The sequence below is a fragment of the Heptranchias perlo genome, chromosome 29 (genome assembly GCF_035084215.1).
Source record: "Heptranchias perlo isolate sHepPer1 chromosome 29, sHepPer1.hap1, whole genome shotgun sequence".
NCBI classification, from domain to species: domain Eukaryota; kingdom Metazoa; phylum Chordata; class Chondrichthyes; order Hexanchiformes; family Hexanchidae; genus Heptranchias; species Heptranchias perlo.
The window spans coordinates 34,638,451-34,652,490 of NC_090353.1; the positions used below are offsets into that span (position 1 = coordinate 34,638,451).

Sequence of the window (14,040 nt, forward strand, 5' to 3'; positions counted from 1 at the left end):
GAGAGAGGTTGAGAGGCGTAAAATGATGGTGTGAAGGGATAAAGGGTGAACACATGAAAGAAAATTAGCTTCCAGGCAAAGGGCTCGAAAAGATTCTTCTTCATGAAGTCACTGTCTCCCCTTCTATTGATCAATCCAGGTGTTTGCAGAACACAGTACATAAAACATCTCAGGACGTAATAAGCTGAATCAACCTCCATTTGACTGGGAAAGAAACAAACAGAAGAATTGATAACTTGGCTTTAACTAACGTACCGCGAATATTTACTGAAACACTGTGGGAGAACAGACTGCCTGTCACGCATTCTGTTTGTGTGTCTCTGGCATAAACTGGCTGACCTTTAAAGTAATGAAGAGTGTTCCATCGTAATAGGTTATAAGAAAAGTCTACTGCTTTCAGTTTTCTGGGAGAAAGCTATTAGCATTTTAACCCATGGAGACATTTCTGGAACTGACTGGCTTGGAGGCTTGCAGAGACGGCTTAGTCAATCTACGGGATTCCCCTGGGTAACGCTTTCCAAGTTTCAAATAATGTACTGTCCGGACTCCCCTTCCATAGCAATCTCATCAGTCCACTGATCCGCCAGGAAATGATATACGTTCAATCAATGAATTTCCCTCCCGTGTTCTGATTTTTTCTGCTCTCCTGTATTTTTTTATTATTCATTCTCGGGATGTGGGCTTCACTGGCCAGGCCGGCATTTATTGCCCATCCCTGAGAGGTTGGTGGTGGGCCTTCTTCTTGAACCACTGCACGTAGAAGGTTTGATACAACTCAGTGGCTTGCGAGACCACTTCAGTTAAGAGTCAACGACATTGGTACGGGGTCTGGAGTCACATATAGGTCCAGACAGGTAAGGACGGCAGATATCCTTCCCTAAAGGACATTAGTGAACCAGTTGGGTTCTTAACAACAATCCAACACCTTCATGGTCACTTTTACTGGCACCAGCTTTTTACTTCCAGATTTTTAAAATTGAATTCAAATTCTCAAATTACCACAGTGGGTTATGAACTCATGTTCTGCTGAAATTATTAGTCCAGACCTCTCGGATTACTGATCCAGTAGCATAGACACTACACTACTGTACCCTTTGAGAGCTCACTTCTGGTATCTTGCACGTGGGTCGTTCTTTACACGCGAACCCGGAGGCCGAGTCCGGAACGTTCTCAGGCCACACTGGTGGCTCCTCACAGGCAGTTGACGGGCAGTTTATCGTAAAACCAAGGGTGCACTGACCGCAATTTTCCGATAAGCTGCCGTGAGGATTTGCAAGAGGACCTCGAATGTCCCACCCGAGCATTGACGGGCTCTTCCGCCACTATAAGAGCAATGTTCAATCCTGTCCTCGCCCAACAACAACTTGCATTTATATAGCGCCTTTAACGTAGTAAAACGTCCCTAGGCGCTTCACTGGAGCGATTATAAGAACATAAGAACATAAGAAATAGGAGCAGGAGTAGGCCAATCGGCCCCTCGAGCCTGCTCCGCCATTCAATAAGATCATGGCTGATCTGATCCTAACCTCAAATCTAAATTCATGTCCAATTTCCTGCCCGCTCCCCGTAACCCCTAATTCCCTTTACTTCTAGGAAACTGTCTATTTCTGTTTTAAATTTATTTAATGATGTAGCTTCCACAGCTTCCTGGGGCAGCAAATTCCACAGACCCACCACCCTCTGAGTGAAGAAGTTTCTCCTCATCTCAGTTTTGAAAGAGCAGCCCCTTATTCTAAGATTATGCCCCCTAGTTCTAGTTTCACCCATCCTTGGGAACATCCGTACCGCATCCACCCGATCAAGCCCCTTCACAATCTTATATGTTTCAATAAGATCGCCTCTCATTCTTCTGAACTCCAATGAGTAGCGTCCCAATCTACTCAACCTCTCCTCATATGTCCACCCCCTCATCCCCGGGATTAACCGAGTGAACCTTCTTTGTACTGCCTCGAGAGCAAGTAGGTCTTTTCTTAAGTATGGAGACCAAAACTGTATGCAGTATTCCAGGTGCGGTCTCACCAATACCTTATATAACTGCAGCAATACCTCCCTGTTTTTATATTCTATCCCCCTAGCAATAAAAGCCAACATTCCATTGGCCTTCTTGATCACCTGCTGCACCTGCAAACTAACTTTTTGATTTTCTTGCACTAGGACCCCCAGATCCCTTTGTACTGCAGTACTTTCCAGTTTCTTGCCATTAAGATAATAACTTGCTCTCTGATTTTTCCTGCCAAAGTGCATAACCTCACATTTTCCAATATTGTATTGCATCTGCCAAATCTCCGCCCACTCACCCAGCACCAAGCCACATCAGGAGATATTAGGGCAGGTGACCAAAGATTTGGTCTAAGAGGTGGGTTTTAAGGAGGATCTTAAAGGAGGAGAGAGAGCTGCATTGACCATGGGGGAGAAGGGGGAGTATCACTGGGCAGTGGTTCAGGAACTAGCCCAGGGGCCTCTGAGGTCAACTATATCCCAGCTGGCATCAGTGAATTCAACGTAGTCCAAAAATTGGAATTGGGTTCTTACTGGTCAAACAAACCAGCTCCACACAACTGAGTCCAGGGTGTCCCTTCTGCCTCCCTGTTTCTCTCTGTTGTGTTTTTCTCTTTGATATAATGCACCACTCAATCCACGCGCCTAACTGGTGTCATATATGAAGGAACAAAAAGAAAGGCTTGCATTTATATAACACCTATCATGACCTCAGGATGTCCCAAAGCACTTCAAAGCCAATTAAGTACCCTTTGAAGTGTAGTCACCGTTATAATGTAGAAAAAGCAGCAGCCAATTTGTGCACAGCAAGGTCCCACAAACAGCAATGTGATGATGACCAGATAATCTGTTTTAGTGTTGTTGGTTGAGGGATAAACATTGGGAGAACTCCCCTGCTCTTCTTCGAATAGTGCCATGGGATCTTTTATATCCACCTGGGAGGGCAGATGGAGCCTCGGTTTAACGTCTCATCCAAAAGACGGCACCTCCGACAGTGCAGCACTCCCTCAGTACTGCACTGGGAGTGTCGGCCCAGATCAAAGCCTCCCTTATATCCCGTTTATGTTTCAGCGCTGTTAACAGGGACTCTCCTGCTGCACCATTTAGCCTGCGGGCCAGTTTCAGAGGTCTCACGACAATACTGGAACAGCTGAACGTTGCTTAAGGAACACAAATATGACTTGAAAGGGACTGCGCGTGTGTGCACTCAGTGTGGGCTGAGATGGGGAACCAACGAGCTGTGGGGAGTCCTCACTGAAACTATCCCACTGGCAACAATTCACTAAAAGCCCAAGGGTTGTCACCCAGAGGAGAAGGAGAAAAATCTAGAATCTCTCAAACTGTTACATGGCCAGCCATTAGTCCGACTGTCGAACGTTGGTCCTTCACGGACCATGAATGTTGTTACTGACTCACTGTTTCCTTCGTTGGTTCTTTCTTGGTCTCTCGCTCACTTTGCCTCTCTCCATTTCTTTCTCTCACTTCCTCTCTCGCTCACTTTGCCTCTCCCCATTTCTTTCTCTCACTTCCTCCCTCGCTCTGCCTTTCCTCATTTCTTTCTCCCACTTCCTCTCTCACTCTGCCTCTCTGCATTTCTTTCTTTCTCCCACTTCCTCGCTCTGTTTCTCCGACATTTCTTTCTCTCATTCTCTTTCTCTCTGCCTCTCTCCCTTTCTTCCTCTTTCTGACTCCCTCTTCCTCTCTCCATCTGCCTCTTCCCATTTCTTCCTTCCTTTTCCCCTTTCCTCTTCCGCCATCTCTATCTCTCTCGGTCTCTCCCTCACCCCCACATTTCCGTGATCTTCCTCTCCTGCCTGCTGTTTGATGACGACTATCTGAAAGAGGGGCGGTATATCTGCATTCAGTAATCAGTCTCGCAGCCTAAGCAGTTGTGTGGTCACACTCGAGCACCTTCCCAATGAGATGATAGACTATCTCATCTCAAACCACTGCTTCCACTTTCCGTAAAACCCAGTTCAGTAATTGATCCCTCGCGCTCCATTAGCTGCTGCAGCTGTGGTGGAAGGCAGTCCTATCCAGAATTACCCTTTACGTTAACCCTTCTCTTCTGCGGAGGACTCTCTGACGCTGTAGAAGCAGACGCGGCCAAATTGGTCAGTGCGAGCCGTGGCTCAGTGGGTAGCATTCTCTGCCTCTGAGTCAGAAAGGTTGTGGGTTCAAGTCCCATAATCCAGGCTGGCACTCCCAGTACAGTACTGATGGGAGTGCTACACTGTCGGAGGTGCTGCCTTTTGGATGAGACGTTAAACCAAGGCCCCGTCTGCTCTCTCAGGTGGACGTAAAAGATCCCATGGCATTATTTGAGGAAGAGCAGGGGAGTTCTCCCCGGTGTCCTGGCCAATATCTATCCCTCAACCAACATCATTAAAATGGATGATCTGGTCATTATCAAGTTACTGTTTGTGGGATCTTGCTGTGCGCAAATTGGTTGCATGTTTCCTACATTACAACAGTAACTACACTTCAAAAAGTACTTTATTGGCTGTAAAGCGCTTTGGGACGACCTGAGGTCGTGAAAGGTGTTGTATAAATTCAAGTCTTTCTTTTTTTTATTCCAACATGGCGCCATTGCCAAAGCCAAGAAATGAACTCTGTCGTATTGGCGTAAGAAATCACAGGTGAGGAAAAATGGGACTTTTTTAAATGATATGACCAAGCAAAAAAGTTAAGTGCAAACTAAACACACAGGGTTCAAGGTGAGGTTGTAGGACTGCAGGTTACAGAGATGGAGAGGGGGCGAGTCCATGGAGGGATTTGAACATGAGAATGGGAATTTGTTAAATCGAGGTGTTGCCGGACTGGGAGCCAATGTAGGTCAGCGAGCACAGGGGTGATGGGTGAACGGGACTTGGTGCGAGTTAGGATGCGGGGCAGCAGAGCTTTGGATGAGCTCAAGTTTATGGAGGGTGGAAGATGGGAGGCCGGCCAGGAGAGCATTGGAATAGTCGAGTCCAGAGGTGACAAAAGCACGGACGAGGATTGCAGCAGCAGATGGACTGAGGCATGAGCGGCAGCCAATAAACAATATAAAAATCAGGGAAAACTGGGCCCATCTTCTCTCCCGTTCAGTAAGGTTTTCTGCAGCAAGAATCTTTGGGGAGCGAACGGCATGGACTGGACAAAGTGATGGGCCCGCTTCCCATACCTTCCTCACACAGGGTGCCAGCGTAACTCGGCAAACAGAGGCAAGTGTAGGAATTGATCCCATCGACACAGGTCGCTCCATTCTCACACGGGCTGGAGTGGCATTCATCGATATCTGGAGGGAAAAAATAATTAAAGATAGATAAAAACAGAAAACGTTGGAAATACACAACAGTTCTGCCCCTTTCTGTAAAGGAAAAAAGGTAAGTTAATGTTTCGGATGTAGATCTTCCATAGCAGGGGTGTTCAACCCGTGACCCTAGAGCCACGTGTGATGACCACCCCACCCCCTCCAAGCCCTGGCAATCTGGACCTCAAAGCCCAGAGTGCTCTGTCCTCTTTCCACTTACATGTAACCTCCTCCAGCCCCTACAACCCTCCAAGATCTCTGCGTTCCTCCAATTCCGGCCTCTTGCGCATCCCCGATTTTCATCGCACCACCATTGGCGGCTGTGCCTTCAGCTGCCTGGGCCCTAAGCTCTGGAATTCCCTCCCTAAACCTCTCCACCTCTCTCTCCTCCATTAAGACGCTCCTTAAATCCTACCTCTTTGACCAAGCTTTTGGTCACCTGTCCTAATATCTCCTTATGTGGCTCAGTGTCAAATTCTGGTCTGGCACCTTGGGATGTTTTTACTACATCAAAGGCGCTAGATAAAGGCAAGTTGTTATTATATTTCTTACTCGCTGGTTTGTCCTGTTTGAATTTCCTAGGCCTGGAGGTTTCGGAAAGGGCTGTTCTTAGAGCTGTTGTCTCGTTGGTGGCTAAATCCTCATTCAGAACACCATCGTCTGTTAGTATCAGCGCCGAGAGACATCTGCAAATTACCAGGTACGTGGATTTAAACTTTAGGGCCTCGCCAGTGTTCCTGGTGCATGTCGGGAACTGGCCGGAAAATGACAAGACGGGGGCAGCGGTGAAATTTTTTAATATGTGCTCTGGTCATAGAGCCTTACAGCACAGAAGGTGGCCATTCAGCCCATCGTGCCTGTGCTGGCTCTTTGAAAGAGCTATCCAATCAGTCCCACTCACCCCCACCCTGCAAATTTTTTCCCCTTCAAGTATTTATCCAGTTCCCTTTTGAAAGTTACTATTGAATCTGCTTCCACCGCCCTTTCAGGCAGCGCATTCCAGATCATAACAACTCGCTCAGTAAATATTTTTCCGCTCTTCTCCCCTCTGGCTCTTTTGCCAATTACCTTAAATCTGTGCCCCTCTTTTAAGTGGAAATAGTTTCTCTTTATTAACTCTATCAAAACCCATCATACTTTAAATCTCTCCAGCTTCTCCAGTCTCTGGACATACACCTGAAACATTGAAGCAGAAATCCCCGGATTATATGTAGCTCTCGAGGCTCCTGGTAGGGTTGCCAACTCTGGATTGACGTATTCCAGGAGGTTTCATCACATGACCTCCTGCCTCCAACCGCCCCACCCGGTCAAACAGCCCTTATTCCCATCTCCAATATTTTTTACCACTAATAAACAGAACCGTTCAAAGAAAATGGGGGAGAAAACTTTTTTTTTTAAAAGCCTCTTTGATTTTTCTCCCGAATGTTGCTCGCAACAGTATCCAGGAGATTAACCTTTAATTACTGGAGACTCCAGGACAATCCTGGACACTTGGTTACCCTAGCTCTGGGGTTATGTACCTATGCGGCCTGAAGTGACAACGATTTGGAATGCTCTTGCTTTATGTATGAAGAGGGGAGTGTATAAATCAAGAGTCAGTTGTACTGGCTCCTGCAGCAGATAATGGGTTTAACAGCCTGAAAATGGACCATTTAACAAACTGCACAGAGGTGAAAAGCTGCTGATTATGTGGAGAGATTATCTCAGGGAAGCAGTGAAAAGGCATCCAAAGATAGCTACCGAGGAGAAATAATTCAAGCAATGCAATTTGCTTCAACCTTCATTCAATTCGTTGGTTACATTGGGTCAATGTGTAATGAGAAATTATTTTTTTTTAAAAAACACTTAAATTTATCGAGGCCGGGAATTTCCTTGGAGTTGCTCCCTCTCCATCGGCGTTATAGCGACGGAAGTGCGGAGGAAACAGGGTCTCCGGAGGAGCAGCTCCGAGGAACTTCCCAGTCATTGGCCCCGGGGGAAGGTCGTGTACAGCGTGTGTGATCCCTGAAGCGGGAGTGCAGTGGGTGAACATTTGATAAAGATCAAATTTAAATTCAGCACGAGCTTGCTGCCTTCCTGCTGTGTTTCCATGTTTCACTCAGTGCCTTACCTATCTCGCAGTTTTCTCCAGTGAATCCAGGCACACAATTGCAGGTGTAGATTGTACCGTTGGATAAGCAGGTCCCCTCATGTAGGCAAGGGTTCGTCTGGCAAGGGTTGGTCTCCTCTGGATATAAGGAAAACACAGAAAAACTAATTAGCCAGGAGCAGAGCAAAGGAACAAGGAAAACTGGAGATAGAAACTGCAGCAATTATACAGAATTACATCGAGTCTGCAGGCCATTCGGCCCAACTGGTCCATTCCGGTGTTTATGCTCCAGATGAGCCTCCTTCCGCCCTTCTTCATCTAACCCCATCAACATATCCTTCTATTGCTTTCTCCCTCGTGTGTTTCTCTAGCTTCCCCTTAAATGCATCTATTCTATTCGCCTCAAATACTCCTTTATTTTTTATTCGTTCATGGGATGTGGGAGTCGCTGTTAGGAAGGGAGTTCCAGGATTTTGACCCAGCGACGATGAAGGAACGGCGATATATTTCCAAGTCGGGATGGTGTGTGACTTGGAGAGCAATGTGCAGGTGGTGTTGTTCCCATGTGCCTGCTGCTCTTGTCCTTCTAGGTGGTAGAGGTCGCGGGTTTGGGAGGTGCTGTCGAAGAAGCCTTGGCGAGTTGCTGCAGTGCATCCTGTGGATGGTCCACACTGCAGCCACTGTGCGCCGGTGGTGAAGGGAGTGAATGTTTAGGGTGGTGGATGGGGTGCCAATCAAGCGGGCTGCTTTGTCCTGGATGGTGTCGAGCTTCTTGAGTGTTGTTGGAGTTGCACTCATCCAGGCAAGTGGAGAGTATTCCATCACACTCCTGACTTGTGCCTTGTAGATAGTGGAAAGGCTTTGGGGAGTCAGGAGGTGAGTCACTCACCATAGAATACCCAGCCTCTGACCTGCTCTTGTAGCCACAGTATTTATATGGCTGGTCCAGTTAAGTTTCTGGTCAATGGTGACCCCCAGGATGTTGATGGTGGGGGATTCGGTGATGGTAATGCCGTTGAATGTCAAGGGGAGGTGGTTAGACTTTCTCTTGTTGGAGCTGGTCATTGCCTGGCTCTTGTCTGGCGCGAATGTTACTAGCCACTTATCAGCCCAAGCCTGGATTTTGTCCGGGTCTTGCTGTCCAGTTCCACATTCTCACCACACTTTGGGTATTGAAGTTTCTCCTGAATTCCCTATTGGATTTATCGGTGACTATCTTATATTTATGGCCCCTAGTTTTGGTCTCCCCCGACAAGTGGAAACTTTAGCATGGCTCTGATTGGCATCTGAAAGTGGGCACATCAGTGTTACGTTTTCTCACTTGACAATTATTATTGGTTGGCTCACTGCCAAGACCTTGGCTTTGGGCCCAAAGATTACGACTTCTTTGAGGGCAAGAAGAACAGGTCATTTCAGCTCATTTCTATTCTGCTGTCCGGCCTCACACATCCCCTCTGGTCTTTGACTCTGGTCCTTCAGGCCTTCTGTCACCAAACTCTTGCACTTTAACTCTTGCGTTAAAGCCCTCCGCTTTGCTGCCTCTCTTGCCAGGTTCAAAAGCCTCCTCTTTGACCACGTCTTTAATCATATCTCCCCTCCCCCCTCACGACCTCTCTGCTACTTCCCGACCGGTGCCCACTGCCACCCCCCACCCCTTTAAAAAGCCTTTGGGCGCCCTGTTATGTGATGTTAAAGTTGCAATGAAATTGTTGTTGTATATCCAAAATGGAGGCTCTCAGAAACAACACCAAGTTGCATTTATATAGTGCCTTTAGCTTGGACAAACATTGCTAGGCTCTCCACAGGAGCGTAATCAGGCAATAATTGACCCCGAGCCAAAGAAGGAGATATTGGGAGGGGTGGCAAAAAGCTTGGTCAAAGAGGTAGGTTTGAAGGAGGGTCTTAAAGGAGGAGAGAGAGATGAAGAGGCAGAGAGGTTTGGGGAGTGAATTCCAGAGCTTAGGGCCTAAACATAAGAACATAAGAAATAGGAGCAGGAGTAGGCCAATCGGCCCCTCGAGCCTGCTCCGCCATTCAATAAGATCATGGCTGATCTGATCCTAACCTCAAATCTAAATTCATGTCCAATTTCCTGCCCGCTCCCCGTAACCCCTAATTCCCTTTACTTCTAGGAAACTGTCTATTTCTGTTTTAAATTTATTTAATGATGTAGCTTCCACAGCTTCCTGGGGCAGCAAATTCCACAGACCTACTACCCTCTGAGTGAAGAAGTTTCTCCTCATCTCAGTTTTGAAAGAGCAGCCCTTTATTCTAAGATTGTGCCCCCTAGTTCTAGTTTCACCCATCCTTGGGAACATCCTTACCGCATCCACCCGATCAAGCCCCTTCACAATCTTATATGTTTCAATACGATCGCCTCTCATTCTTCTGAACTCCAATGAGTAGAGTCCCAATCTACTCAACCTCTCCTCATATGTCTGCCCCCTCATCCCCGGGATTAACCGAGTGAACCTTCTTTGTACTGCCTCGAGAGCAAGTAGGTCTTTTCTTAAGTATGGAGACCAAAACTGTATGCAGTATTCCAGGTGCGGTCTCACCAATACCTTATATAACTGCAGCGATACCTCCCTGTTTTTATATTCTATCCCCCTAGCAATAAAAGCCAACATTCCGTTGGCCTTCTTGATCACCTGCTGCACCTGCATACTAACTTTGATTTTCTTGCACTAGGACCCCCAGATCCCTTTGTACTGCAGTACTTTCCAGTTTCTTGCCATTGAGATAATAACTTGCTCTCTGATTTTTCCTGCCAAAGTGCATAAACTCACATTTTCCAAAAAACGGCTGGCCTTAAGCTCTGTTCGGAGAGTGTTATGTTGATGAAGTGAGGGGCAGTTCATTATCAGCCCCTAAGCTTGGTGTCTGCATGAGTCCAGCAGGTTTTTGATTGAAGTATAATAACAGAAATATCACAAACACATCCCCTTAAAATAACACCGTGCACGAGCACAGTTAAATAAAGGTAAAACATCCTCTAACCACACTACAAAATAATGCTGATTTCCCCCGCCTCAATTCACACCCAGGCATAAAGCCTCTCTGCGTCCAAATAACACGACCCTGGGCGTACCCCCAACACGGGCCCACCCACTGGCAGGTCTTGCCCAGGAAAATAGGGGCAGAAACAGGAAACCAGCTGATGGCCTGAGAGGGTCTCAAAGCATGAGGATCTGTGGAGAGCAGTTAAAACCATCCCACTGACCTCAGGACCCTCTCTTTAGCTTGTTACAAGCCCCCCCCTCAGTACCTACAATCTACGGCAGGAGGCCAGCAACATCCCCAAATGCCTCATTTCCCTAGCAACGCTGGGCCCGAGCAAATTGAATCAACACAGAAACAAGCCATTCGGCCCATCAAGACTGCCCTGGTGTTTGTCTTCCAATGAGGCACCTAGTACCGCAACCAACTGCCCATTCTTCACATGTGAGCCTACAAAGAAAGTGTTGAGAGGTTATTTGACTTTAGGGGGCATCACACTAATGACTCTCCCGCTTGCTTGCCAAACCCTTTGGTACCTCTCTTCTTCGAGGGAGCTGAAATCAAGAAGCTTAGGTTCTAAAAGGCCTGGGGATTGTAGGAGGAAGGAAAGACTGAGGGAGGTAAAGAATTCCACAGTTTTGGGGAAGTAGTTACAGTGGAACATAGGAACATACGAAATTGATGGGCAGGAAAAGACCGGCTGGTCCATCAAGCCTGCCCCACACCACGATGGCCAGACCATCGTGACTAAACACTTCTTCCCTCCCCTCCCCCATCTCCCACCCGCCCCGCCCCGCCCCAGCCATGTAATCTCTGCGGAGATGGAGGGACGAGTTTTGAAAGCTGTGAGGACACAGGGAGAAGGACCGGGGTATTTGGACCTTAGGAGGAAAGTTCAGAGGAGCAGTGATCACAAATAAATGCATGAAATAAACACCAGTAATTGATCACAAATGATGTATAATTTATGCAGCTCCAGCATGTTAATTAATCCTAATGGAAATGAAATCATTAAACATAATGCATTTAGTATCGACTAAAACACAAGGGAATCAACTGATGGTGGAGAAAATTTCTATAAACAAAATAAAAACCATTATCTGTATCCTAATCAAATTATGTCAACTGTAATTAACTCCACGGTACTTCAAGTACATTCAGAAGTGGAACAGAAAGAAGAAAATAAGGCCTTCTATTCCTGGACTCTAAAATTCTCATCCTTGTTTTCAAATCCCTCCATGGCCTCGCCCCTCCCTATCCCTGGAACCTCCTCCGGCCCTACAACCCCTCCGGGATCTCTGCGCTCCTCCAATTCTGGCCTCTTGTGCATCCTCCACTTCCTTCGCTCCATCATTGGCGGCCGTGCCTTCAGCTGCCTGGGCCCTAAGCTCTGGAATTCCCTCCCTAAACCTCTCCGCCTCTCTCTCCTCCTTTAAGGTGCTCCTTTACCTACCTCTTGCAGCAAGCTTTTGTCCTAATATTTCCTTATGGGGCTGAGTGTGAAAATAATCTTTGATGACCCTCCTGTGAAGCGCCTTGGGATGTTTTGCTACGTTAAAAGCGTTATATAAATGCAAGTTGTTGTTGTTGGATGCCAATCTCAAAGACCTTCATCATTCCCACTCTACGGCTAATTTGTAAAGAGGCATTTTTGTTTTATTCGTTCATGGGATGTGGGCGTCGCTGACAAGGCCAGCATTTATTGCCCATCCCTAATTGCCCTTGAGAAGGTGGTGGTGAGCCGCCTTCTTGAACCGCTGCAGTCCGTGTGGTGAAGGTTCTCCCACAGTGCTGTTAGGAAGGGAGTTCCATGATTTTGACCCAGTGACGATGAAGGAACGGCGATATATTTCCAAGTCGGGATGGTGTGTGACTTGGAGGGGAACGTGCAGGTGGTGGTGTTCCCATGTGCCTGCTGCTCTTGTCCATAATGTTGGCGACCCTTCTGTAGGCTGGCAGAGAGGTTGAATGGGAATCTGAGCAGAACCACAGATCCAAAGTCACCTGTTCCTCCCAAGCACACTACACTTACCACATGTCATGCCTCAAATTACATATATACTGTATCTCAAAATGTTATTTTCTGAAAGAAATCTATCTAATTTGAATTTGAATAAATCATCACTCTGCTTCCACCATCTCCTGAGGGAGCCTTTCCATAGATTAACCACTCGCTCACTGAAATATTGTTTCCGCAAATTAGTTTTGAATTCATCCCCCTTCAAGCGCAGGCTGTATCCTCTGGTTTTACTGTTCTGGACAGGGTGAAATAGCTTGTCATGGTCGACATTATCCAGTCCCTTTAGAATCCTAAAAACAGCAATCACATCACCTCTCAACCCTCTCTTTTCCAGTGAGAACAATTTACATGATCGCTGCTCATAATAAATAAGAACATAAGAAATAGCAGCAGGAGTAGATACGGCCCCTCGAGCCTGCTCCGCCATTCAATAAGATCATGGCTGATCTTCGACCTCAACTCCACTTTCCCGCCCGATCCTCATACACTCCCTCTAACCCCTCAATCATTCTGGGGACTCTTTTCTGTAACCTTTCAATAACTGCAATAACCTTTTTTTTGCACCGTGGCGACCAGAACTGTACGCAATATTCAAAATGCGGTTACACCAATGATTTATAAAGAGGTAGGATAAGCTCACTATTTCCGCTCAATACTGACCTTTCAATACATCTCGCTGCCACTGAGCATTGTTGCGATGGCTTCAATTTATTGTCAATCAATCAGATTCGGTCCAGGTGGATAGACTATTTGAGTTGGATAGGTTAGGGAGGACCAGGGTACACGGGTATAAGTTATATAAGCATCGAACTTGGTTAGCTGTCAGGAGGCTTTTCTTATAACAGAAGGTCGGCAACCTTTGGATCAAGTGCTAGCTTGTCCAGCGAACGCTGATGTAGTGCAAGCATTCAAAAGGGAGCTGGACAAGTCCCTGACTGTGGCTGATATCATAGCGTACAAAAGGTAGGTGAGGTATTGGGCAATGAGTCTCCTGGTCACTGTGATCTCCGGAAACTTGTATGATCGCCAATGGTTGTCGGAGAGGAATTTCCCGGATTATTCTTTTCCCTTGAATTGGCCTAGGATTTTCTCTCTGATTTTTTTTGCCTCTTCCAGGAGATCACATGGCTGCCGGTGGGTGGGGTACAATGGAGTGGGGGTGGGTTATGGCATTAGGTTGCACTGTGACAGTATGAGGCAGGCTCGAGGGATCAGCTGGTCTTTGCCTGTCTGTCATTTTTGTACGTTCTTGAAGCCACACCGTTGATTGGATGGGGTGAACTTGATGGGCCTGATGGCCTTTTCTTGCTCTTCTTTCCATTTGATATCAAAGCAGAACAACAACAAGAACAACAACTTGCATTTATATAGCGCCTTTAACATAGTAAAAACGTCCCAAGGCGCTTCACAGGAGCGATTATCAGACAAAATTTGACACCGAGCCACATAAAGAGATATCAGGGCACGTGATCAAAAAGGTAGGTTTTAAGGAGCATCTTAAAGGAGGAGAGAGAGGTGGAGAGGATTAGGGAGGGAATTCCAGAGCTTAGGGCCTAGGCAGCTGAAGGCACGGCCGCCAATGGTGGGGCGCTAGAGGCCAGAATTTTACATGGCAGAACCTCCCGACGTAATTCACAG

The 14,040-nt window shown here is 46.9% G+C and overlaps 1 protein-coding gene across 1 annotated transcript in view; it reads right to left on the minus strand.

Moving 5' to 3' along the window:
- ncanb (neurocan b) overlaps window positions 1–14,040 on the minus strand; it is a 95,419-nt gene that overhangs the window by 8,152 nt on the left and 73,227 nt on the right. Inside the window, exons 9-10 of the mRNA XM_067968634.1 lie at window positions 7,404–7,520; window positions 5,165–5,278 (exon numbers count right to left, since the gene is read on the minus strand). Of these exons, the coding sequence (XP_067824735.1) occupies window positions 5,165–5,278; window positions 7,404–7,520 (231 nt within the window). The remainder of the gene's footprint in view (window positions 1–5,164; window positions 5,279–7,403; window positions 7,521–14,040) is intronic.